Here is a 24,237-nt window from a genome sequence, read left to right on the forward strand (position 1 = left end):
GCTACCTTTCTTGAATAAGCTAGCCTCCTTTTATAAGTCCTATTGTTAGCTCTGCAACTTACACTCCTTGAATCTACACCTATACATTTCCAAATTGGCCCCTCCTCCATGCTCTCCTCACTGGCTAAGGCTCAGATACCTATGTCTGCTATCTCTACTTGGGTAGGCATTGTCATTGTTTTAGGAATTAGCATGCAAGTCAGACTGCCCTGCTAACAGGAGATCCTTATGCTACTGCAGCTCTGACACTATACCAGACTATCACCACCCAGAAGACTAAGTCTGCTTGTTCAGCCCTCTCTAGTGACTGAGTCTGACCTGTGCAGAGAAAGACAGACAAGATAAAACAGTGTTCCACTACAGTGCTGAGACTATGGTTATCATCTAGGAACTGCCTTTTGTATACAAATTCCTCCTTTATTTGGTCCTATCATTCAGTTAGATGAAAAAGGCTGACCTTGGGTTTGAAATATAGATCAATGGTAATGAATTTGCTTAACACAGATGAGAGCCTGGATCAATCCCCAGAACCATTCAGGGTAGGAGGCTTCTCACTTTGAACTTGAACATTTTCATCATTCTCATACTTGGCACTTCTATGGCACATTTAAAAAAGGAAGGAAGGAAGGACAGCTTTACCCATTATTATTTTTAATATATTTATTTTTATTTAATATATTTAATAACATATTTAATGTTTATTTTTAACAATTCATTTGAAGTTCTACAGTAAGAGATTTTAGTTAATGAAAAATAGAAAACTTTTAAATTTCCCTCCTTGAACTGGTCTGTAAATTTTGATTTGAGGATGTTAATCCAGAGTCAGCAATGGTGTGGAGGAGTGCTGAAGCAGAAGGAATGGATTCAAGGCCAGCCTGGGCAAGAACCCTGGAGGGGCAGGAAGATGAGAAAGAAAAGGGGCAGGGGATAAGAGAAGAGTCAGGAGTACGGCGTCATGTAAATTGTAGTACCTGGGATCCATCTAGAAAGAGTATGCTTGTGTGTGTAACTAAGGCAGGGCAAAACTCCAATGCAGGGAAATCTGGAAGAAATGCACCTGGATGCAGAAACCTAGAGTTCAGGAAAGGAGTCATGGCTGGAGAGAAATTTGTGAACAGCAATGTTCAGACAACATGTGCAGACATGGAACTTGAACCAACTAAACTAGGAGAAGTGCAGAGATTTAAGTATTGGCAATCCAGGAATTAGACGACTAAAAAGAAGCAAAAACATCAGAGAAGCAAGAGCAAGTGGGAGGTGAGGCCATCCTGCCTGCCAAGGAAGGAAGCCTTCACCAACCTGGATGCACTCAGCCTGGGAAACGATGAGAAAAAGGCAAGGTGAGGACTCAGACCTTCCCACTGGGTTTGCAAAGAACGATGTTTGGGGCCAGCTCAACCAAAGGTATGTCAGTGCTCTTAAGAAGGGATGAGAGGAACAGGATGAAGAGAAACTGCTCCTCAAGTATCCCCGAGCGTGGCCCCAGTACAAAGCCTGGGTGTTGCTACTGTGTCTTCGTTCCTCACAAAACTATTCCTGTAAATATTTCCACTTGCCATTCTCACAGTTACTCCAAAATAGCCTCTTTCCCTACAAATTATTCTCTGGCTTACCTTGCTTTCTGTCTATTATTTACCATGATTATCACATAATAGTGAAGATTTCACAGTAATATCCTTATACCTGTATATATCTTGCATGGATCAGTAAGATCCATGCTTTTTTTTTTTTCTTCCATAAATCTGTGTGAGCACGTCTGGCAAATGCATGCATGCAGCAGTCAGAAGACAACTTACAGGAGGACTCCATTCTCTCCTGCACTACATGGGTCTCAGGTTTCTCCCTCTGTCCGGCTTGGTGGAAGGTGCCTTTATCTGATAGTCTATCTTCCTGACTGACCCTCACTTTGCTTTTTGTTTGCTTTTTTCAGACAGACTTCTCTATGGTAGTCCTCAAACTCCCTCTGTAGACTAGGTAGCCTCATACTCTCATTGACCTACCTACCTCTGCCTCCTGAGTCCTGGGATCAAAGGCATGCACCACGATATTGGATGCTTTTTTTTTTTTTTTTTTTTTTTTAAAAAAAAAAAAAAAGGCAAGGTTCTTACTGTATAGCTCTGGCTGGAGTCAACCCCTCTACAATCAGCCTGGCCTTGAACTCACAAAGACCCATCTCCTCTGCCTCCTGAGTGCTAGGATCAAAGGCAAGCACTATCGTACTCCAGTTTTATTTTGCTTTCTTAATGGCACATAATGATACTTGAAATTCTATCATTTATTTACTTGTCTACCTCTGAAAAAATGTTCTAGGAAATATGTAAAGAAAAGGCTTCAACAGTTTTTAGGTGCATCACCCTCAGAGTTCTTATAACATCACTAACAGATCTCTCACACCAGGAAATTTTCAACTAATCAAAAATGACGATTCATAACTTCACCACTATTGGCAAATCTCCTTTATAGCATTCTTACATCAAAGTTTTCCATTTCCTCCTGTTACACTGTTTAAAACTCATCATGTGATTTTTTTTTTCTCATGGAAAATTCTCATATTAATCTTACTTCAAAAACAAGCTGTGCTAGGAAAATTAAAGTCACTTATAATTGTGACCTTTTGCTTTTTCTTTTCATAATGAATTCAAACCATGCACCAAACATAGCTAGGTCTTTATCAAAGTTCTCAGGAAAAATGAGAGTTGCAGCGACCATGTAACAGTTGGGAACAGTGAGTGGTGTATACCAGCAACATCCAGCACATGAACATGTGCACACACGCAAATGCACACAAGCACACAAACACACACACACCAGCCTATTTCAATTCCTGTCCCATATGAAAACTCAAGGTGAGAGGCCATTTCCCATTGTCCTTGTGGGAAATCAAGCCCTGACTCCCAGCTCTTGACAAAGTTAGAGAGGCATCTGGTTGATTGCATGGACTCAGTAATAACATGGATTCTAGTAAGCAGGCATAATTTACAAAACATACTTTACATTCTACAATGTACCACCTTGAAAACTGTTACCTGCTGAGCCTTTCCGGACATCAAGAAACAGACTGGATTTTGCTTTATAAACTTTTTGGGGAATAATGTTATCTTTGAATTTCCACAGTAGATAAAATCCATCATTATTAATTATTTCTTAATTGGTTTATAACTTGCCAATAAGATTTTGACATAGCTTATTACTGGATTAAATAAAAGAACTATGATAATCTTACTATTCAGTCTGGATAGTAATTAAGGCATGGCTGCCATATGGTATATATACATGTTTTAAGTATCCTTCCTACTTAAAGTTTGTTTTAGAAGAGAGAGCACAGGAAGTGAGAACTGAGAGAGGTATATTGGAAGATCTGCTAAACCTACAAATATATAAAAGTCTGTGGGTACAGAAGAAAGAGCAAACACTTCATAGTGACATCACCACGGGCATGTTCTGAGCACATGTAGCTTCTGAAAAATTATACAGGAAGTGGGACAGGCAAACTTAGTGTCCAAGATACTTTTGAGAGGAGAACTTTCAAATATTTAGTGACTGCCTATTGCTTTGAATACATACCAAAAAAAATCAACGGAAAGGTTCTGAATATCTCTACCATCTACAGCTGAAAGATCATTCATATTATCTCAGAAGACTCTAACATCTAAACAGATAATTTGGACCTAGAGAGACACACTGATGCTCTTCCAAAGGATCCTAGTTTGGTTCTCAATACCCACATCCAGTTAGCATACAACTGTAACTTCAGCTCCAGGGTATCTGACACCCTCTCCTGGCCTCCTTGAGCACCTGCACACTTATGAATGTATGCCACCTGTGCATACATTCATAAGTACACATAAAGATCAAACAGTTCATAAAAAATATTCTAGCTGAGTATGGTGGTGCATGTCTATAATCCTAGCACTTAGGAGGTTGAGGCAGGAGGATTACAAGTGTGACACCAAACTGGGATACATAGTGTGACCCTGTCTCAACAACAACAAAACAAGTGCTGAGTTCCGACAACAGGTACTTAGATAGTGATAAATATTATAGGGAAAAGGGAAGAAAAGCTATAAGGAACTAAGGATATAGCTCAGTTGGCAGAGTGCGTATCTTGTATTTATGAAGGCTTTGTTCAGTTTCTAGCACCATATTACCAGATATATTCACACATGCCTACTATAACCCTAACACTCAGGAAGTAGACTCACATGAGAAGTTCAAGGTCATCCTTGACTACATAGTAAATTGGAAGCTAGCCTGGGATATCTGAGACCATGTTTCACCAAAAAAGCGGAGGAGAAAAAAATCATCTATATATAAATAAGCAACCTGTTTAATGATTCAGTAATTTTACAATATACTAGGGCTTTTAAACTTTTTTTACTTTTAGAGACAGGTCTCAGTATCTAGCTCTTTCTGTTTTGAAACTTACTATGTAGACCAGGCTGACCTCTAACTCAGAAAACTGGGATTGGATTAAGGGTGTGCTCCCTGTGACTGGCTTGCTTTCATTTTATTAATTAATAGTCCCTTTATGAATATTCTATTTTATAAGATATAGAACATAACTTTAAATTTTCATGTGTTTGTTTCTTCAGATAAGGTCTATGTCGTCCAGGCTGAGTTCAAATGGCAGCTCTCTCTTCCTCTCCCCTTGTCTCTCTGGTGGTGAGATAGTATCTTACTCTATAGCATAGGTTGTCATGCTACTTAATATGGAGCCTACGCTACACTGATTGCAAACCTCCTGCTTCAGCCTTTCTAGTAGAATTATAGTCGCATGCAACCATGACTAACTTTAAAACATTTTTGAGTATTATTAATTTATCTCTTTTTAGAGTACCTTATTAATTACATTTATCTGTTATTTACTAAATTTTTCTCTAAAATATTAACACCCAGTGTATATTCTTTAAAGAATTAACAGCAGGTCTTTTGGGCTAAACAGAATGCATTTCATATCTCACTTTCATAAAGAAGCTTTAAGGAAGGAAAAATGCACTGTGCCTTTCAAGTGGAATTATAATTGAGCATGATGAGTATCCCTGCAATCCTTGGAAGGCTGAGGCAGGAGAACTGCCTGAATCAAACGAATGAATAAGAAATATAATGAAGTGAAGCCCCACAGGGAATCCAGTGTCCTCGTCTAGCCTCCACAGGCATTGCCCCCAGGTGGGACATGGATAGACAACAAGCAGGTACACAGACAAATATAAAATTTTGATAAGAAAAGGACATCAATGAGGCCAGATGGTATATAGGTACTCTGAGGATGAGGAAAAAAAATCATCAAGCTCAAAGCTAGCTTGAACTACGGCTACATGAATTCAAAGCTGGCTGGAGCAACTTAGTGACACACTATTTCAAACTAAAAAGGAATATATCTCAGTAACAGAGTGCTTGCTTATCATGCCCATGGCCCAGAGCTGAGGATTGGCAAGATGGCTCAGTAGGCAGAAGTGCTTTCAGCATAAGCCTGACTCCCTGAATTCTATTCCTAGGACCTACAGTGGAAGAACAATTCCCAAAAGTTGTTTCCTGACTTCCACAAATGTGCCCCATCAGCAATACATAAAATAAATAAAGTTAGAATTTCTGAATATAGGGTTCCAAAAGTAGTAATAAGACCCTAAGTTGATCCCCAGTGCCCATAAAAACAAAAATAAAAAAACAAATACAAACAAAACAAAATCCCAATTAGTTCCACACGTCACTAGACCCTAAATTCTAGATTCATATTAGATACACTAAATATAAAAGAAATTCTTGTCATTAGACTACTAAGTAACATTATGTTGGCTAGTTTTAATATCAACTTGACAAAGTTAGAGTCATCAGAAAGGAGGGTACCTAAATTGAGAAAATGCTTCCATTAAGACTGGGCTGTAGGCAATCCTGTAGGGCATTTTCTTTAATTAGTGATTGATGGGGACGGGCTCAGCCCCTTGTGGGTGGGGCCACCCCGGGCTGTGGTCCTGGGTTCTATAAAAAAGCAGGTTGAGCAAGCCATATGGAGCAAGCTAGTAAGCAACACCCCACCATGGCCTCTGCATCAGTTCCTGCCTCCAGGTTCCTGCCCCGACTTCCTACAATTATGGACAGTGATGCATAAGGCAAACAAACAAACAAACAAACAAACAAAACTTTCCTCCCAAGCTGGGGTTTCACCACAGCACCAATAACCTTAACTAAGGTAAAGATGGAACAGTATTTGGTTTTGTTTTCCTTTGTAACTTAAAATTAACTAGCAAAAGCATACACTCCTGGGAAAAAACTTATTTCCATTTGTTTGTCTTTAAGATACTTTTCAAACTAAAAAATATATAAACTATGTTTTTAAATTTAGATTTATTTACTTATTTGTGTGCGGTAGAATGAGGTGTGAACTACAGCCATGGTGGTTCTGTAGAGGTCAGAGGATAATCAGGAGTTGGTTCTCTCTTCTATCATGTAGGTCCTGAGGATGGAGACTGTCAGGGTTGATGACAAGCACTTTCATCCAGTAAACTATCAGGGCAGCCCTAAACTATTAGATTATCCTTTGGTTTTCTGCAACTTCTATTTGAATAAAAATGCTCATAAAATGTTCTGGTAAAACAAAGCTTACCTTCAGGCTGGTATGAGAACGTGGTTGACTTAATTCTTGAAATTTCCATTGTTCTGATCCTGGGGTCTCACCTCCTTTCTGAGTGTCAGGTGTAAGCAATCCATCTCCGGCAGGTAGAGGGAAAATCCCTAATGATATAGGACGTTCTTTTCTATTGGAAAAGGGGAGAAAAAAATTAAACAGTCACTTTAGTTTTTTATTTGTCATGATTGTAAGTTAGAAGCCTGGGCTGTGAATAGAATAATCCTAGCTATTTGGAAGTTGAGGCAGGGGAACAACAAGGTCGAAGTCTACCCAGGCTGTGGAAAGCTTAGTCTCATTATTCTTCAATCAGCTCTCCTACATGTACTATATGCACACTTAGCTAAGTAAGTATATACCAAAGAGAAAAGACAGTCTAAAAAGTTACATCAGCTCTGAAAGTTAAGAAAAGTGTGGAAAAACTGTTTAGACACTGTTTTCGGCTGGCAAGTTTGGAGTTGTTCAGAGATGAGGTCTCAGACCTTAGCCTAGTCTGACCCTGAGCTGACATCGTCCGCCTTAGCCTGCTGCATGCTGAGACTACAGGCGAGCATTAACACACCTGCCTCCACCAGGAAGTCGGTGGTGGTGTGGTGTGGCAAACATCAAGAGCTGCCGAGTTGTAACCGTGTAGGTTGGCGGTCACAGGGACCAGCGAAGGCAGCCTCCCCAGTCCCTGTTCCTAGTTTTCCCACTTCCCCAAGCTACAGTGTTTTTAGAGTAGGCTTTTTCTGCCTAGAGGAAAATGAATATCCTCTTTGAAACAGGGATACTATTCAATAGTAAAAATCCAAAAGGTTTTTAATGAAAATCTTGGTTTTCTACAAATCATACTACAATAGTTCTTTTAGGCAGAGTGCAGACGAGAAAATTTCTGTCAGGAAAAAAAGAGCAGCTCTTTACCAAGTCTTTCTCTACTGGGAATGATGGAGTCCTAGCATGTAGGAGATAGAGACAGGAGGAGGAGGATAAGGAGTTCAAGGTCATTCTTGTACTACAAACCAAAATAGGGACCGGCCTGTTTTACATTAGAGCCTGTCTCCAAAAAAATTTTTTAAAAAGGGTGGAGGGATGACTCAGTGGACAAAGGCAATTGCCACCAAGCCTGACAAACTGAGTTCAGAAGGAGAGAACCAGCTCCTACAGGTTGTCCTCTGACCTCCACATTCACACTCCAATAATTAATTAATTAATTAATTAATAAAAATTGAAACAATATAAATGCTAGTCAGCTATTTTACAAGTCAATGACAAAAGAAAGTTTTCCCCCTAACAGACAGTACACTGCACATCACATGTCTGTACCCTAACAGACAGTACACTGCACATCACATGTCTGTATCCTAACAAGACAGTACACTGCACATCACATGTCTGTATCCTAACAGACAGTACACTGCACATCACATGTCTGTACCCTAACAGACAGTATACTGCACATCACATGTCTGTACCCTAACAGACAGTACACTGCACATCACATGTCTGTATCCTAACAGACAGTACACTACACATCACATGTCTGTACCCTAACAGACAGTACACTGCACATCACATGTCTGTACCCTAACAGACAGTACACTGCACATCACATGTCTGTACCCTAACAGACAGTACACTGCACATCACATGTCTGTACCCTAACAGACAGTACACTGCACATCACATGTCTGTACCCTAACAGACAGTACACTGCACATCACATGTCTGTACCCTAACAGACAGTACACTGCACATCACATGTCTGTACCCTAACAGACAGTACACTACACATCACATGTTTGTACTTCCAGGCAGCAGAACTCGTTGCTTCTTGAGACTTATTAGCTTTTACTTTACATCATTTCTGCCTCTCTGTTCTTAAACTTCACTCCTCTTTTTTCTCATTAAATGATAGCAAGTGCTTTGTTTTTCTTTACTTAACCGAATGAAAAGTTGCTAGCCTGGTGTCTATTCCCAATTGTGGAAAACATACTTTGGGAACAGAGATTCCCAAAGTACTATTTGACTTTATTTTCTAACAAACCTTCATGCCTTAAGGGAAAAGTAGGAATTTAATCAGAGCCTATCTAATCTAAAGCTAAGAAGTTAGCAGAGACTTCCCGAGACATGAGCCAGTCACTGGAATCCTCTTCCCTTCATATAAACTCCTTTCTAAACATCTGGAAGACTGAACATGCTTTAAACAGCTGAAGCCAAGAGTCCTCTTTAAACCCACGTTTTCCTTTCCTATTCCATCTATACTCCAAACTACAAGGAAAATTCACAACTCTCTATTTTGCTTTTGTCACTTTTTGAGAAAACAGATCTCTAGGAAGGGGTCAAATGGGTCAAAGATGCCTTGGGCCTCTCTGCTCCAGATCTAGAAAATTAGTATCACCATATGCTTCTTTCTCTGTAGACTGACCAATTAGATAACTGATGGGGGCAATATATCCAGTTATATAAGTCTGACAGTATTCTACTCTCAAAACAAAGTTCTTTAAAGACAAACACTAGTCAAACTTTGTTGTCATGCATGTTTGGTACTGTATGTATTAAATGCTTCAAAAGTCATAGAAAAGTTAACCAAAAAATGGAGAGCCTGTAGAAAAATACTAAGTGGCAGATATAAATCCCTAAACTAAAACACTTGCTATCACTGTTCAGCCATTTTACTCCCTAACAGAAGCAAACCTGGCAAGTATCAGAATCTTTGCAATATTCTCTAGCTAGTAGCTTTAGTTGTATATATTGATTTTTAGTTGGTTATTTAAATATCAGCTTATGTATATAAATGATTTTTGAAAATATGTATTTCAAATAGCCTCTTGGCTATACTCAAAGGTACTGAGCCAGATAATTGATGTACTTTACCTGATCTAACTAACCAGGAAACAGTACTGGTTTTGCAGATTTTAGAATAGGGAAAATGATGTTCTAAGACTTTCTATACTAGTAACCAGCAGGACTAAGACTAAAAGTTACTTCTATTAAAAATGTGAGATATAGGGGCTAGAGAGGTGGCTCTGTGGTTAAGAGTATAGACTGCTCTTCCAGAGGTCTTGAGTTCAATTCCCAGCAACCAGATAGATGGTGGCTCACAACATCTGTAACGGAATCTAATGCCCTCTTCTGGTGTGTCTGAAGACAGCTACAGTGTACTCATATACATTAAGGAAATAAATATTTTTTAAAAATGTGAGATACACAAATGACTATGAAGTTGACTTACTCATACAATAGGCCATATATTCTGCAACTGTAATGAAGTGCAAAAAAATAGCTCACTTGATCTTTAAAATTAAAATACCTTAAGAGAAGGAACCTAAGAGATTAAACAAATTGCCAAAGGCCCCAAGGTTGCATGCACGGGACAGTACAACTCCAAAGTCTTAGCCACTGCATGGCAATACTTCTTCAGCAGAGCCTAAACCAGCCCTTAATATTAGTCTTATATTAATATTATACATATTTTCGAGCCTACACGTTTTAGTTTCCTTATATCCTAAATATACATATATCTGTATATAACTCTTTCATGTACTAACATATATAAAATAGAGTGTTCCTCAATTTTATACATCAGGAAAGAACCCAGCAGAAAACTGTAATCCCAGCACTGGGGAGACTGTTCCCTGTGGGATTCAAAGCTAGCCTAAGCTACATGACTTGTCTGAAAAACAAATAAATTAGGAAAGAAAATAAATGATCAAGTACCTAGTTTTAGACCATACAAGAAAACTAATTTCTGAGTGTTAAAAATTAAATGTGGGCTGGCCTAGGAGTAAAAAGAACCACATGGAAGGAGCTACTTCCATTCCTCTTGCCTAAATCTAAATTAGTATTTAAGTATTTTTATAATCACTTAGATACTAACTAGTTATCTTCATTTCAAGTCATATACAAAAGAGAAATCTGAACCAATCAGATTCTTTGAGTTCATGAGTTAGAAAAGAAGAAAGCAAATCCATAAGCATTAAGATGTGGAAAGAGGTTCACACAGGCTGCAAGTAGGGAACAGCAGCAAAGCTACAGACCCATGGCCACCCCCACAGGCAGGCATGGGGATTTGTCACCCAGGAGTACAAAGAAAAGCAAGGGCGACATCTGACCAAACAATAGTGAATAGGCCTTGTAAAGCTTTCACAACTTTGATGTGCAAATAACTGGGGGAAGGCATTCTATTCTTGTCTTAAGAATTTAGATTTTTTTTTTTTTTTAGTTTAAAATGTATTTTATAGTAGCAGGAAAATATCAGTTTCCATAAGCTGTTATTCAAATCTATAAAACTGATATCAAACCTTACATCAGGCAAAGGATAACTCAAACAAAATAAGCCTACATTCTGTGGCTAACCATTTGCAACACAAAGCATAAAAGCTATTTGTCCGAGAAGCTGAATCCAGAGCTATACACAAACTTGGACCTGGTACTCGGCTCTTCATCTTCCTTACTTTTCAGCATTCAAACCACGCTGACCTTATATTTATGTACAAGTACAACAGAGAATCTTTTTTTTTCTCTCTGTAATTTCCAAACACAAAACAGAGTTCCATCTAGGAACCTACAAAATCACAGACCCCCAGCTTGAGGCCGTTTTCCATTGTTTGACTCCGCAACAGAAATCCTTACAAAGCAGACTCATGGTGCTAAGAATTTAAAAACAAAAAAACCAAAAAACCACCAGTGAAGCAGGAGCTTCCAAGAGAGACTGGACGGAGTACCTGAGTATCCTTGGTAGGTTCTGCGTCAGCGCTGGCACACCGGTAGAAATAGAAAAGTGCACAAGCAGCAAAACAGAGAGAGAGACTAAGATAGCAGAATTAATGACCACCGCCCCGCCAACAAAGCCAAACACAAACAGCAGCATGCATCCAGGATTCATGGCGCTGTGCTGGCATGGTGAAATGTCCGAACCAGGAGGCCTACACGGGGGCCAAAAGGGTATCTTTGTAGTGAGGATCTGTCATTCAGCTGCTGCCACAAAAACAATGCCATCAACAGCAGCTTTCCACTCCATCCTGCAGCGGCTCCCAAGCGATGACGTCATTCCGCTCCCCCCACCTCATAACCATAGAGCTGCAGCTCCTAGCATTTATGCAGCAACCCAGAGGACAGCCAACCTATTAACTATGTTCCTCTCCACTCAGAGTCTTGGCTTAGCTCATTGGCTACAATACCTAGCGATCTACATAATTTATTCACACTCCTACATCAAACAGATGGCTGGCTAATCCTTTTAAACATGCCTCTGTGCAACAGAAAGGACCAATTATATGGGAGAAATGAAAAATTTCAGCATACCCACAAACTAAAAAATTTCAAACCTACTCTGACTTTCCATCAAGTATCAAGAAAAATAATTAAAACCCTGCACTATGTTGCATATAATTTATAAAGTTCATAATTTAACTTTTTAAGTGGTATTTCTATTTTTGCATGCTATTCTTTCCCTTTCCTGTAGAGATCTGGGGGAAGCCAACTAAATATTGTTCTCAGACAGAAAAACAGGAAAAATGAAAACAAAAAGGTGGCGTATTGATTTTACATTTTTTTTTTAGGCAAAAGTGTATATAACAAAGCTTACCTAATTCTACTATGAGCTGTAGCCTCTAGTTGATCACTCCCTGAGAGCTGATGAAGTTTGGTTCTTTCTAAGTGTTCCATATAATTATGGATCATCTATTTTAAGGAAGAAAAAAATAGAAACAAAATTTAAGGCTATCACCTAAAATAAAAGACAGAATTATAACAAAGGAAACATTTTGGCACAACTTTCTTACAAGATAACTCAATTTCCTGTAAAGAAATAGGTCCTAAGGATAAAGACTTGTGGTAGCAGAGGAACAGCAATTCTCACGGTTAAGATACTAGAGATCAGTAGCATGGCTAATACCTTCCTTTGCATGGCATAGCAGTTTTGTAAAATATGTGATGTTAGTAGGTGAAAAATATCGGTATAAATACAAATTAGTACACAGACTTTGGTAGGAAGTTCTAAGAGACTGCTGATTAAAAATATGCACTTAAATGCAAAACAACAAAATTAATGCCAAACTTGAGAAAAAATTTTGTATATTCATCTTTCCATATTAATAGTAATTACCAGAATAAAAATAAATTTCAATTTAAAGACAGTATTTCTAATTATTTCTGTAGATTTATATAGTTGAAAGAATTTCAAAGTACTTTCTCCTGTGCTAATTTACTAACATCAGTATTTAATAAAATCAGCTATAATAGCAACAAATTGATAGAAATTAAAATTAGAAAATAAAAATCAAAAATTACTTTGATTCTGAGTCATAGATAAGGAGCCATATGATAGAAAAGCTAAATATGGATGGGGTTTGATCTTCAGGACTCACATGGTAGAAGGAAAAGTCACAAGCTGTACTCTGACCTTGACATATAACACACACACACACACACACAGAGAGAGAGAGAGAGAGAGAGAGAGAGAGAGAGAGAGAGAGAGAGAGAGAAGGGCAGTTTTAAAAATAGTTTTTTAAAAACATTAGTTCAAGGTCTGAAAAATTCTAAGTGAACTCACATACACCTGGCCTCCACATATACATGACACAAATAAAAATAAAACTTAAAAAAGGAGGCTAGTCAAAATGAGAACTGTTAACAGTAAAGAAAAATGAATACAGAATCACAAGGGTATTTACATGTTTTATATAAATGTCTATTTTCCCTTCCATACCATTTTAGGAATTTTGCATAAAAAGTTTTTGGTTCTGTCAGCAAATCAGGAATAATGAGCTGCTTTCTTGTATCAAGAAGTAACTTCAAGAAAAAAAACCAAACTAAGACTAATATAGCAAAATGAATGTTGGACCTAATATATGTAAATAAAAATATCAAAAAGGTCCTAGGAAGTGTTAGTTGAGTTCTCACATCCGGATAGTAATCATATAGAGGTGATTTGTTCAAATGGAAGAATGTTAAAAAAAAAAAAAAAAGAAAGAAAAAGAAACTTCCTTCAGATTGCCTTTATAAGTAATTCATTAATAAGCAAAATATAAAGATAAAACCAATTTTACATCCAGATAGATTGATTCTTTATTATCTTAAACACTTAAATATTTAAAATTTAGAAAACACTATATTGGAAACCTTCAAATGACCGATTACAGAGATAATATCCTGGCATTCCAAAATGATCTAATATGAAACCACAGACCACACTAAAGTGGCCCTTACTAGGACAGAGGACAGCAAAACAGCAGCTATCATACTGAATGCCAACCACTTTAACAGAAATATTTTTAATTTAACCCTCCCTGTATCACAGTTTTACAGATAATCCCCAGGTACAGGAGAAAATAACTCTCCTAAGTTAAACAGTTAACAGGAAACTGTTCTCCACCATTAGCTTTAAAGCTGGGACTCAAATCAGTCTGATGCAGCTACTGGAGTAGTGAAAACACTGCAGGACCCAGGATGCATCTGACCTTTTTAGTTAACTCTCCAGGCAAGCAATGAACTCATTGTCTTTTCTTCCTCACACCCACAAGAAAATCCCACACCCTAAGGCATTTCCTGATATATTTAAAATAACAAGCTATATATCACAAACAAACAGAATAAAAATACACTGCACATAAAAATTTTAAGAATAATTCACATTATTGTTATGATTTTAAAAAGGAAGGGGGTGATGGAAGGAGAGGAGACCAACACTCCAGATAGAAAAAAGATGTGAGGGTGGACCAGGGCATGTTTATACAAGGTACTACCAAGTCTACCAGTTTTAGTCCTCCTCTATCTCAGATAAGCTATTAATTTCCCAGTAAGCAAATTAATTCACATAGCTAGAAGTAAATTCTCTAACAGCTGGACTCATTGAGGATTCAACTGTATTATCTGAAAAACTGTTGTTTGCGACAGGCACAGACTGCTCTTAGTTGAGTTGTCCTTACAGCAAAGGCTGACTCCATACTGACAAAACCAAAAAGCAAAACAACTGGACTGGAGCATAGACTCTCCATAGACTGGAGCATAGTCACCCTGAATCTTTCTCCATAGAGTTCTCAAAGCTATTGTCTTAAAACCAGTGGGATTTCATGAAACATAAAGGCTCAGAAAAACATCTAGAGCATTCAGCTTGTAATGCTAGTACTTGGAATTGGAAGTAAAAATGAGTAGTTTAAAGGTCCATCATCAGCTAGTTTGAGACCAGCCTGAACTATATGACATGCTGTCTTAAACAACAGCAAAGACAGCTCAGTGGTTGAAGAGTGCTGGATGCTCTTCCAGAAGACCTGGTTTAAGTCCCAGCATTCACATGGCACTGTCAGCTTTCAGCTCCAGGGGATCTGACACCATTTTCTGGCCTCCATGGGCACCAGATATACAAACGATACACAGAAACACATGCAGGCAATATATCCATACACATAACACATACCACAGATACATACACACACAGCATAGAAAAAAAAACCTAAAATCATAGAATCAGGAAGATTTCATAAGTAGTCACTAACTAGCATAGGATTTGAGGTACATCACCCTAGAATATCTTTCTAAGTGTAAAATAGGGAGAAATGATAAGTTGGCCAAAGAAAACACTAAGAATGTACTTAAATGGTCGCAATATGAAACTCTCCCAGGCCTGTACAAAGTTCACACGTGTAGTGGTTAGAATAAGAAAACTAGTCATGCGGTCCCAATGCTTTAAAATAACCACTCCTCACCCCTGTGCTGTCTTTAAGGTATGTCTTTTAGTCAGTAGCAGTCAGTGTCAAGTTAACACCATCAACTTCACAGAATCTAGAATCACTGGGCTCGGGAGCCACTGGCACATCTGTGAAGCATTGAACAGATTAACTGAGGTGGAAAGAACTACCCTAAATGAAGGTGGCACCATTCCATGCACTTGGATCTCACACTGCATAAATGGGAAAAGGTTGCAGAGCATATGTATGCTTTGTGCTTCCTGACCATGTACGAATGACCAGCTGCTTCATGAGCCTGCCACAGTGTCTTCCCTGCCATGATCCCTGTGCCTCAACAGTGAACCAAAAGAAACATGTTCTTACCTACATGGCTTTGTTGGGAAACTAACAGTTAGTTAGTTAGTTAGTTAGCTAGCTAGCTAGTTAGTTAGTTAGTTTTATGATAAAGGGTCTTATTGAATATCTAGACTGACTTAGAACTCACTACTCCAGGCTGGCTCCTCAACCCCTATGTGCTGATAAGGTAGCTTATAAAAATATACCACATACAGCATGATAGGTTTTCCTTTAAGTAAAATCACTAATACAAATTTACTATTTGATTAAAGACTGGTCATTCACATTTTCAAAAAGCAGAATAAATTTCCCACTGTTAGCAGTAAACAACGTGTTTTTTCAAAGTAATATCTAAATAATTCTGTATCTGTAAAAAAAATGCCATCCTTCCTTGAAAATAACAATAGGCTACAGAGTCCCTTTCTCTGGAGTTTACCTTTAAAAAGTACCCTAAGGGATTACAGAGCTATTTATTCTTGCTAATTGAATGGAGTTTCTAGAGCAAATGGATAAACAGAAAATTGTAGGTTATAGTGAACAGACTCACATTTTAAAGCAGACTTATCTGTGTTATATAAGCCTACTTTGAAGCAAATAAAATAGAGTCTATCAGGACAAAAGACAGATGCCTCTTGTAACTGCAGGAGAGGGTCCTATGAAAGATCTGTCAGTCAGAAAAGGAAAAGCTGCCTGATGACTGTACAGGCCCAGGCCTCTGGCTTGGTAACTATGCTTTCTTGAGACCATTTTTTCCCCAATAGTGTACATCTCTGAAGGCATGGAAACAGACAGAAAACTTATTATACCTTTTCACAGGAAATAGATGGCAGGTTTTAAAATTTCTATAGAAATGTATCTTCATTATTATTAAATAGATATTAGGAAAATAAAATCTTTATATTTGCTCTTTAAAGAATGTATATATTTAAAAAGAATATAAGTAATTTAAATATATTTTAATACTATATCACAATTTAATAATCTCCAATTACTATAAAAGTTATACCTTTATTTTAAAAACATCATCATTCATTACTATTACTTACTACATTTAAACACACTTTTCCAAATATATTTTGTAATTATCATCATTAATAAATAAGCAAAGCAAGTAAATACTATACATACAGGACCTTACTCTGATATAGAAATCAAGTGTAAAAAGCAACAACAATAGGCTTTTAACTACCAAGTTTCTAAAAATACCCTTAATATCTCATAAGCAATATATTATTAAAACATGAGTATTTTTAACTTAATAAAAAAAAAAAACTATTATTTAACCTACTTTCATCTTTCCAGGGCCTTATGACCCTTTATGACCAAACTTTTCCTTTTACCTATATTAATTCTGTGACAATTTGTGTTCCAGGGTAGTAATGCTTAACCTCAATCCCATGAGTGGGAAAGAAATTCTGCATTATTCAAAGCAAATGAAATTGAGTATAATGTGATTTTACGATGCTTAAAGAGCACCATTGGTCCCTACCATAGGCAGGATAGGTTACACAGCAATGGAAGAAAAACAGGAACAGAAGTCTACAAATAGGACTGTGGGAGCATGAGCAAGGGCCCAGACTCAGTAACCATCACCTAAATAAGTAGGTAGATAAAAAACTAGAATCAAGCCAGGCAGTGGTAGTGTACACCTTTGATCCCAGCACCCAGGAGGCAGAGGAAGGCAGATCTCTGAATTCTAGGCCTGCCTGGTCTACAAAGGAGTTCCAGGACAGCTAGGGCTACACAGAGAGACCGTGTCTCAAAAAACCCAAACCAACCAAACCAAACAAACAAACAAACAAACAACCAAACAAACAACCAATCAAACAAACCTAGAATTAGGTATAACATAAGACAGAATTAGTAAAGAGAAAACGGCCAAGAAAGGTGGCACACACTTTAATCCCAGAATTGGAGGCAGAGGTATGTGTGAGTTCAAGGCCAGCCTGGTTTGCATAGTATATTCCAGGCAAACCAGGGCTACAGAAAGAGGAAGGAGAGGGAAAAGGACTGTAAAATTCATTTAGGCATGTGAATCCCAGACTGACCATAACACACAGGAACACATTAACAAGACAGAAACAAATACAATATATTAAAGACTAACGGACTCTTAAAAACAAGGGTTATAAAGGGATTATATGCTGTAAACACTAATTTAAAATACTTAAGAAGGCTGGAGAAGTGTCTCGGCAGTTATGGACCTAAGTTCACTTGCCAGCATTCATGTGGAAGTTCACAACCATCTGTAATTCAGGTCTGGAGGATCTGATGCCCTCTTCTGGGCTCTGTAGCCACTGCACTTACAAAGAGGCAGGACACTTATACACACACACACACACACACACACACACACACACACACACACAATCTAAAAATTAATAAATAAATCTCAAAAAAACCTAAAATGCTGAAAATTGGAATCATTTAAACACATTTTAATGTATTATAAATTTGCATTATAAATTTAATATCATTTAATGTAAAACATAACAATATAAATTATAAATAATATAAGTCCTTTACAACTAAATTATATATGTAGAGATCTATACCAATATCTTACCAATGCAGCATTTTCCTAACTGGTAGCAAATCAATTTTCTCAGCATCATGTCAACATTTTATTATATGCATAAAGGTTTTACTAGCTGACTAAGTAACTGTCTTAAATAACTAAAATTATTCTGAGGCATATAAATTTCCTACAGAAAAACTTAATTCCAGATTTAAAAAGAATAAAAGTCAACTTTGGTAAATGCCACATGACACACTTTCTGGAAATGATGCCTATGAATTATTCTAACTTCTCAAGGAAAATGTAGACTTATAAAGGCCATCTCTGTGCTCTAGTACTAACTAGTAAGGACAGACACCCACCTCAGTGTGTCTCTGATGCAGTGCATTATATTCCTTCTTCAGTTCTGCTTCTCTCTCTTCAAGTCTGCTGACTGCAATCAAGATACATAGACTTAATCAAACACATACAAGAAACTTACTTGGAAGTCTGTCTTTAAAGTATTATATGTTATCCACAAGCTTTAGCAACTTTAGCCTTGGCCAGTATTTTATGTGAAATTCTGCACAAAGTGACCACATTTCATTATCCTTAAATACCATCTTCAGAGAAGAGAGCAAAATGTCAGATTGGTTCTCTAACATATACATATGTATCAGATCATCCTTCTACAGCTTTTATATGATAGAGAATTCAGAAACAAAAATCACACAAGTCTTATCCTTGTGTTAGATCCCAGATGGTTGATTTCAACTCAGCCATTTCAAGTATTAAGTTCTTTTTTCAGTACTAGCAGGATGACATCTCACTGTAAACATTCTCTGCTTTGAGTCTTCTTGAGTTCAGGGTCTCATCTTTTTTTATTTAGCTCCCTCTGCAGGTGGATTTTGTGAAGTGCACTGATGTAGAGTTGGCCGGGGTGGGGTGTGGGGTGTGGGGTGGTGTGTGTGTGTGTGTGTGTGTGTGTGTGTGTGTGTGAGAGAGAGAGAGAGAGAGAGAGAGACAGAGAGAGACAGAGAGAGACAGAGAGAGACAGAGACAGAGACAGAGAGAGAGACAGAGAGAGAGACAGAGCGAGAGAGCGACAAAAAGTCAGGATAGAATTTTAAAGGAGACTGACAGAAAATAGAATGATTCAGAACAGAGGGGTTCCAGGAAACCCAAGAAGAAAAAAACAACACTGGGCTGACCTTTAATGAGCAAGTTCCAGATACATTGCTACTACAGTAAATCATTAGCTACGAGGCAGAGGCAGACTGGGTAGGCAGCTGAAGAAGCCCACCATGGCTAAAGGCAGCAGAAGCCACAGTGTTAGTGACATTGTTAAGAGACTCATTTAAGTCTGCTGCAAAGTCAGGATTAATTGGGAACATTCTCTATGTAAGGCCAACCAGTGAGCTTCAAACACAACTACTGTCAACTCTAAAAGCACATACACATTTTTATATGCTGCATGTTTATATGTGAAGCACCGAAACTATTAATGTGCTGCCCAATTTGGGGTTTATATACATTTACCTCTCAGAATTTGTTGGAATGTCTTAGAAATATGTCATTATTTAGGAGACCTCAAATTCTTTTTGTTATAATTTGTTCATAACTCATGCCTGTATGTCTTTGGCTCATTAAATTTACACCATGGTCCACAGTATTTGTGGAGTGTACTTTATTACATAGACAAGTAATAAGCACATATGCTTTTGACATTATGTTGTGACCTAAGGCAATAATAAGCCACTAATAATATAGATGCACTAGAATAACAACAACAACAATAATAAGCCACTAATAATATAGATGCACTAGAATAACAACAACAACAAGCCACTAATAATATAGATGCACTAGAATAACACAACAGATGCTGAAATCTGAAAATTTGTGGTGCTGCTCATTTAAAACAAAAATACATAAGGAAAAAACCCAGGAAATCTATGCAAATTGTAGATATTTAGTAACAATTTCAAACTAAAATTTTTTGAAGGATTAATAAGAAAAAAGTACAATGTTATTTATTTATATGAAGAAGACCACTCAGCAGTAAAAAGCACTTGCTTCTTTTGCATAGGACCCAAGGTTCGTTTCCAGCACCCACACCTGGCATTAAGTCCAGTTCCAGGGGATCTGATCTGCTGGCCTCCAAAGGAACTTGCATGCATGAAATTTACTCAGGAGCTCATGTGTATGTAAACACACACACAAACACACAGACATAAACACTGATACACAAATAAATAAGTGAATAAAATTAAACCTTAAAAATGTACTAAACATTGTTCACTACTTATTAACTAAGCTTATTTAAAAGTTAAGGAAATCCCAAGACTACTAGACAAACATTTTTAATTATTCATCTTTGTCAATTCATATTTTTATAATTCTTATTACATTCAGTTATGTTTTGTGTATACTGGGAGGGTTGGCATGTATGCCACAGTCTTGTGTGAAGGTCAGAGGACATCCTCCTGCAACTGGTTCTCTCCTTCCACCATATGGGTTCTATGACATCTCAGGATTGGTAGCAAGTGCCATTATACTAACTAAGCCACCTCTCTAGCCCTATTAATCAATGTTTTCTTGATAATGTGCAAAAAAAGAAAGAAGAAAGACAGACTAAGGCTAGAATAAAAGCCAATATCATTTATAAATCTCAGCTTCAAATGCTTTACAGATTAGAGCCCCATGATTCTGTCAACCCACTTGAAATAAATTCATAAAATTTATATTAATACTGCACTGACATACTGCTTATAGCATACTGTGAACTGCCCTACAAACTGGATATAAAATCATTTCATTATCATATTATGATAGAAGCATCACTTTATATTCAATTTAGAGAGAAGAATATTATGGCAATATGGCTAACTTACTAAAGGTCACAAAGATGATTCTTTCCTAATATAGGCATCTGGGTACCACTCTATATTGCCTCAAGAAATGCACTTTTAGCCAGGCATGTTAGATCATACTTAGAATCCTAGCATTTGGGCAGTGAGGCAGGATGTTTGCTATGAGTTTGCCATCAGCCTGGTTACAGTGAATTCCAGGTCACCCTGGACTATAAACCCAATCTCCAAAAAAGCAAAAGAGAAATACTCCTTTTAATGTTTTACATGATAGAACCTATCCACCCTGAGTGTGTGTGTGTGTGGGGGGGGGGGGGGGCTGAAAAAAATGGCTCATGGTTAAGAACATTAACTGCTTTTGTAAAGGACCCAGGTTCAGTCCCCAGCATCCACACAGTGGCTTGCAACCATCTTTAACTCCAGTTCCTGGAGATCCATCACTCTCTTCAGGCCTCCACAGGCACCAGGCACATACATTGTACACAGACACAAAATGCAGGCAAGACACTCATACACAGAAAACAAAAATAATCATTAAAAAATTTTCACTGTCAGGGGATGAAATTCAAACAATTCCATTTTCTTATAAGATAACCCAGTCTCAGAAACTTAAGAAAGCATCAAATTGCCAAGTGAAAATGCATACTCAGCTTATGAATCATTAGGGAGACTATTCTTGTTTGGATATGGTTTGTCCCGGAGGGTTAGTATGTTGCAGGCTTGGTCCCTATGGTGGCAGTGTTGGGAGGTAGTATGAAAACATCAAGAGATAAGGCATGGTGAGATCCCTGGGTGATTAGAGAGACTGTCCTTGGAAGAGATTAAATCTTATCAGATTTCTGAATTCTCATAAAAGCACATTGTTGGAAGAAAGAACCTCATCCCTAGTTGCCTTCTGGCTTACTGTTTGAAGATGTTCCCAACATTGTGTTGCCATTGGTCACCAGGCCACCAGAGGCCCAATAAGTCCCAAATCCTTCTCTTCCACTTTGGACCTCTAGAACTATGAACTAAATAAATCTTTCTTTATAAAGTTGGCCTGCTTCAGGTACTTTGTTAGTAGGAATGAAAAACCCATTGACATATGGATTAAAATGAATAATCAGCATACTACAGATCAAGTTGGCAAAAATAAGAAATATAAGACAACAAATGATTGCTGAAAATGGAAAAAAATAGAAACTTTTCTACATCTACATTGCTGGTAGGAGTAAAATGTTACATTCAATTTTAAAACAAGCTGAGCAGTGGTGGTGCATGCCTTTAATCCTAGCACTCAGGAGGCAGACGCAGATGATCTCTGTGAGTTTGAGGCCAGCCTAGTCTAGGAAGTGAGTACCAGGACAGAGAAACCCTGTCTTGAAAAACAAAAACAAAACAAAAAATCAGATTGAAAAGTTTGGCAAGAATTAACAAGGAGAAGGTTTGCCAACCCTATGACAAAATATTTTATTGCTAAAAAATACATATATGTACCCAATATTATCATTTGAATATGAAATGTACCTTAAAGGCCTGTGTGTTATAGGCTCTCTGAAAAGGTGACTGATATCATCAATAGGAGCAAAACACACACACACACAACCACACACACACACCCCCATCAAGCCAAACTCAAACCTCTGTGATGATGATTTGATACAGACCTCCCTTATCTCCACTGAACTGTTTTTATCAGGTGTTTTTGTCAGTGATGAAAAGCTTACTACCACACACCTAGAGGCATTAAAATGGTGTTTAATCATCCAAAGCTGAAAAGAGCCTACTTGTCAACCCATAGCAAAGTTGAGAAAATATTTACATTCCCGAATCAGGAATACTATACAAGAATGAATAAATTATTTTCAAACTCATCATGGAGTTTGCACAAGTTTGCTATTTTACTTGCAGAAGTAAAATAGCAAGAAAAAGCAGAAACTAAGAAATACAAAACTAACACATAAATTGTTAAAGAAATTACACTAATTACCTTTGAGATGGATTTAGTAGCCTATTAACCATCCCACTTCAGTTCAAACACAATTTGTATCTATCTATTCACCTAGGGACTCCCTTTAGCTCGAATATTCAATTCATTTGGTATGTCCTTTAACAATTGCTATATGAATAGCACATATCAGAAGATTTAAATAAACTGCTCAGAATTTACAGTGAGAATGCAAGCATGCTACACCATCATAGAGAAATATAGGAAATTATGAAATGAAAGTCCTATAACAGAATATAATGCTTTGCTATCTTACTGTCATGTGACTTCAGTAAATTAACCTCTCTGGGCTTATTTCCTTGTTTAATAATAATAGTTCACATTAGGATTAAGGGAGTGAATATTTGCAATGGACAAAGAGTAATGCTGGCACACATATGATTTCCACACAAAATATATTAATTAAAGGTGCTTCTTACAAGGAATGCTGTCTATCTGAAAACACCAATACAGAATTATGCCTATGGAAATGGACAGGTGCTGAAAGTATTTCATAGAAAATAAAAATACAAGACTAGGCCAAGAATGGTGGTGCATATAATCTTGGCCCCTGGAGGGTGAAGGCATGAAGATCAAAAGTTCTAAATAATAGTGAGTTCTGCACCAGCCAGAGTTATATAATTAACTCTTATCTCAACAAATAAATGGGCTGGATCACCCAAATTTGCACCCTAATACCAACACTGAGTACCTCACAAGTGCTTGTAACCCTAGCTCCAAGAGAACTGATGCCCTATTCTGGCCTCCACATGCATGTGTGTATACACACACACACACACTCACGCACTCACGCACTCACGCACACAGGCAGACACACACATACACACATGCACACATGCATGCATTAGAAGTAAAAATAAAAGCCAGGCAGTGGTGGTGCACACCTTTAATTCCAGTACTCAGGAAGCAGAGGAAGAGGGATTTTTGAGTTCAAAACTAGTCTGGTCTACAGAATAAGTTCCAGGACAGCCAAGACTACATAGAGAAACTCTGTCTGGAAATAAATAAATAGTTAAGTAGAAATAGATGGATAGATAGATAGATAGATAGATAGGATGGATAGGTAGATAGATAGATAGATAGATAGATAGATAGATAGATAGATAGATAGATAGATAGAATCTATAACCAAGCATGATGATATATGCCTTTAATTCCAGTCCTAGGGAGGCAGAGATAGGTGTATCTCCATGAATTTGAGGCCAGATGGTCTACGTAGTAGAGTTCCAGGCTAACCAGTGCTATAGAGTAAGACC

The 24,237-nt window shown here is 37.6% G+C and overlaps 2 protein-coding genes across 14 annotated transcripts in view; one reads left to right on the top strand and one right to left on the bottom strand.

Annotated features, from left to right (window-relative positions):
- Positions 1-24,237, top strand: part of Luc7l3 (LUC7 like 3 pre-mRNA splicing factor) — a 335,229-nt gene that overhangs the window by 260,288 nt on the left and 50,704 nt on the right. The window lies entirely within an intron of this gene.
- Positions 1-24,237, bottom strand: part of Spag9 (sperm associated antigen 9) — a 125,543-nt gene that overhangs the window by 65,845 nt on the left and 35,461 nt on the right. For 8 of the 13 annotated variants that reach the window (XM_034505835.2, XM_076935988.1, XM_076935989.1 and 5 more), the window contains 3 exons: positions 18,508-18,578; positions 12,192-12,286; positions 6,602-6,752 (listed from right to left, as the gene is read on the bottom strand). In XM_034505835.2, the coding sequence (XP_034361726.1) occupies positions 6,602-6,752; positions 12,192-12,286; positions 18,508-18,578 (317 nt within the window). Of the gene's footprint in view, positions 1-6,601; positions 6,753-11,328; positions 11,753-12,191; positions 12,287-18,507; positions 18,579-24,237 lie in introns of those variants that run through there. The other 5 variants (XM_034505832.2, XM_034505831.2, XM_034505830.2 and 2 more) reach the window with 4 other exon arrangements.

Source organism: Arvicanthis niloticus, chromosome 6, assembly GCF_011762505.2.
Source record: "Arvicanthis niloticus isolate mArvNil1 chromosome 6, mArvNil1.pat.X, whole genome shotgun sequence".
NCBI lineage: Eukaryota > Metazoa > Chordata > Mammalia > Rodentia > Muridae > Arvicanthis > Arvicanthis niloticus.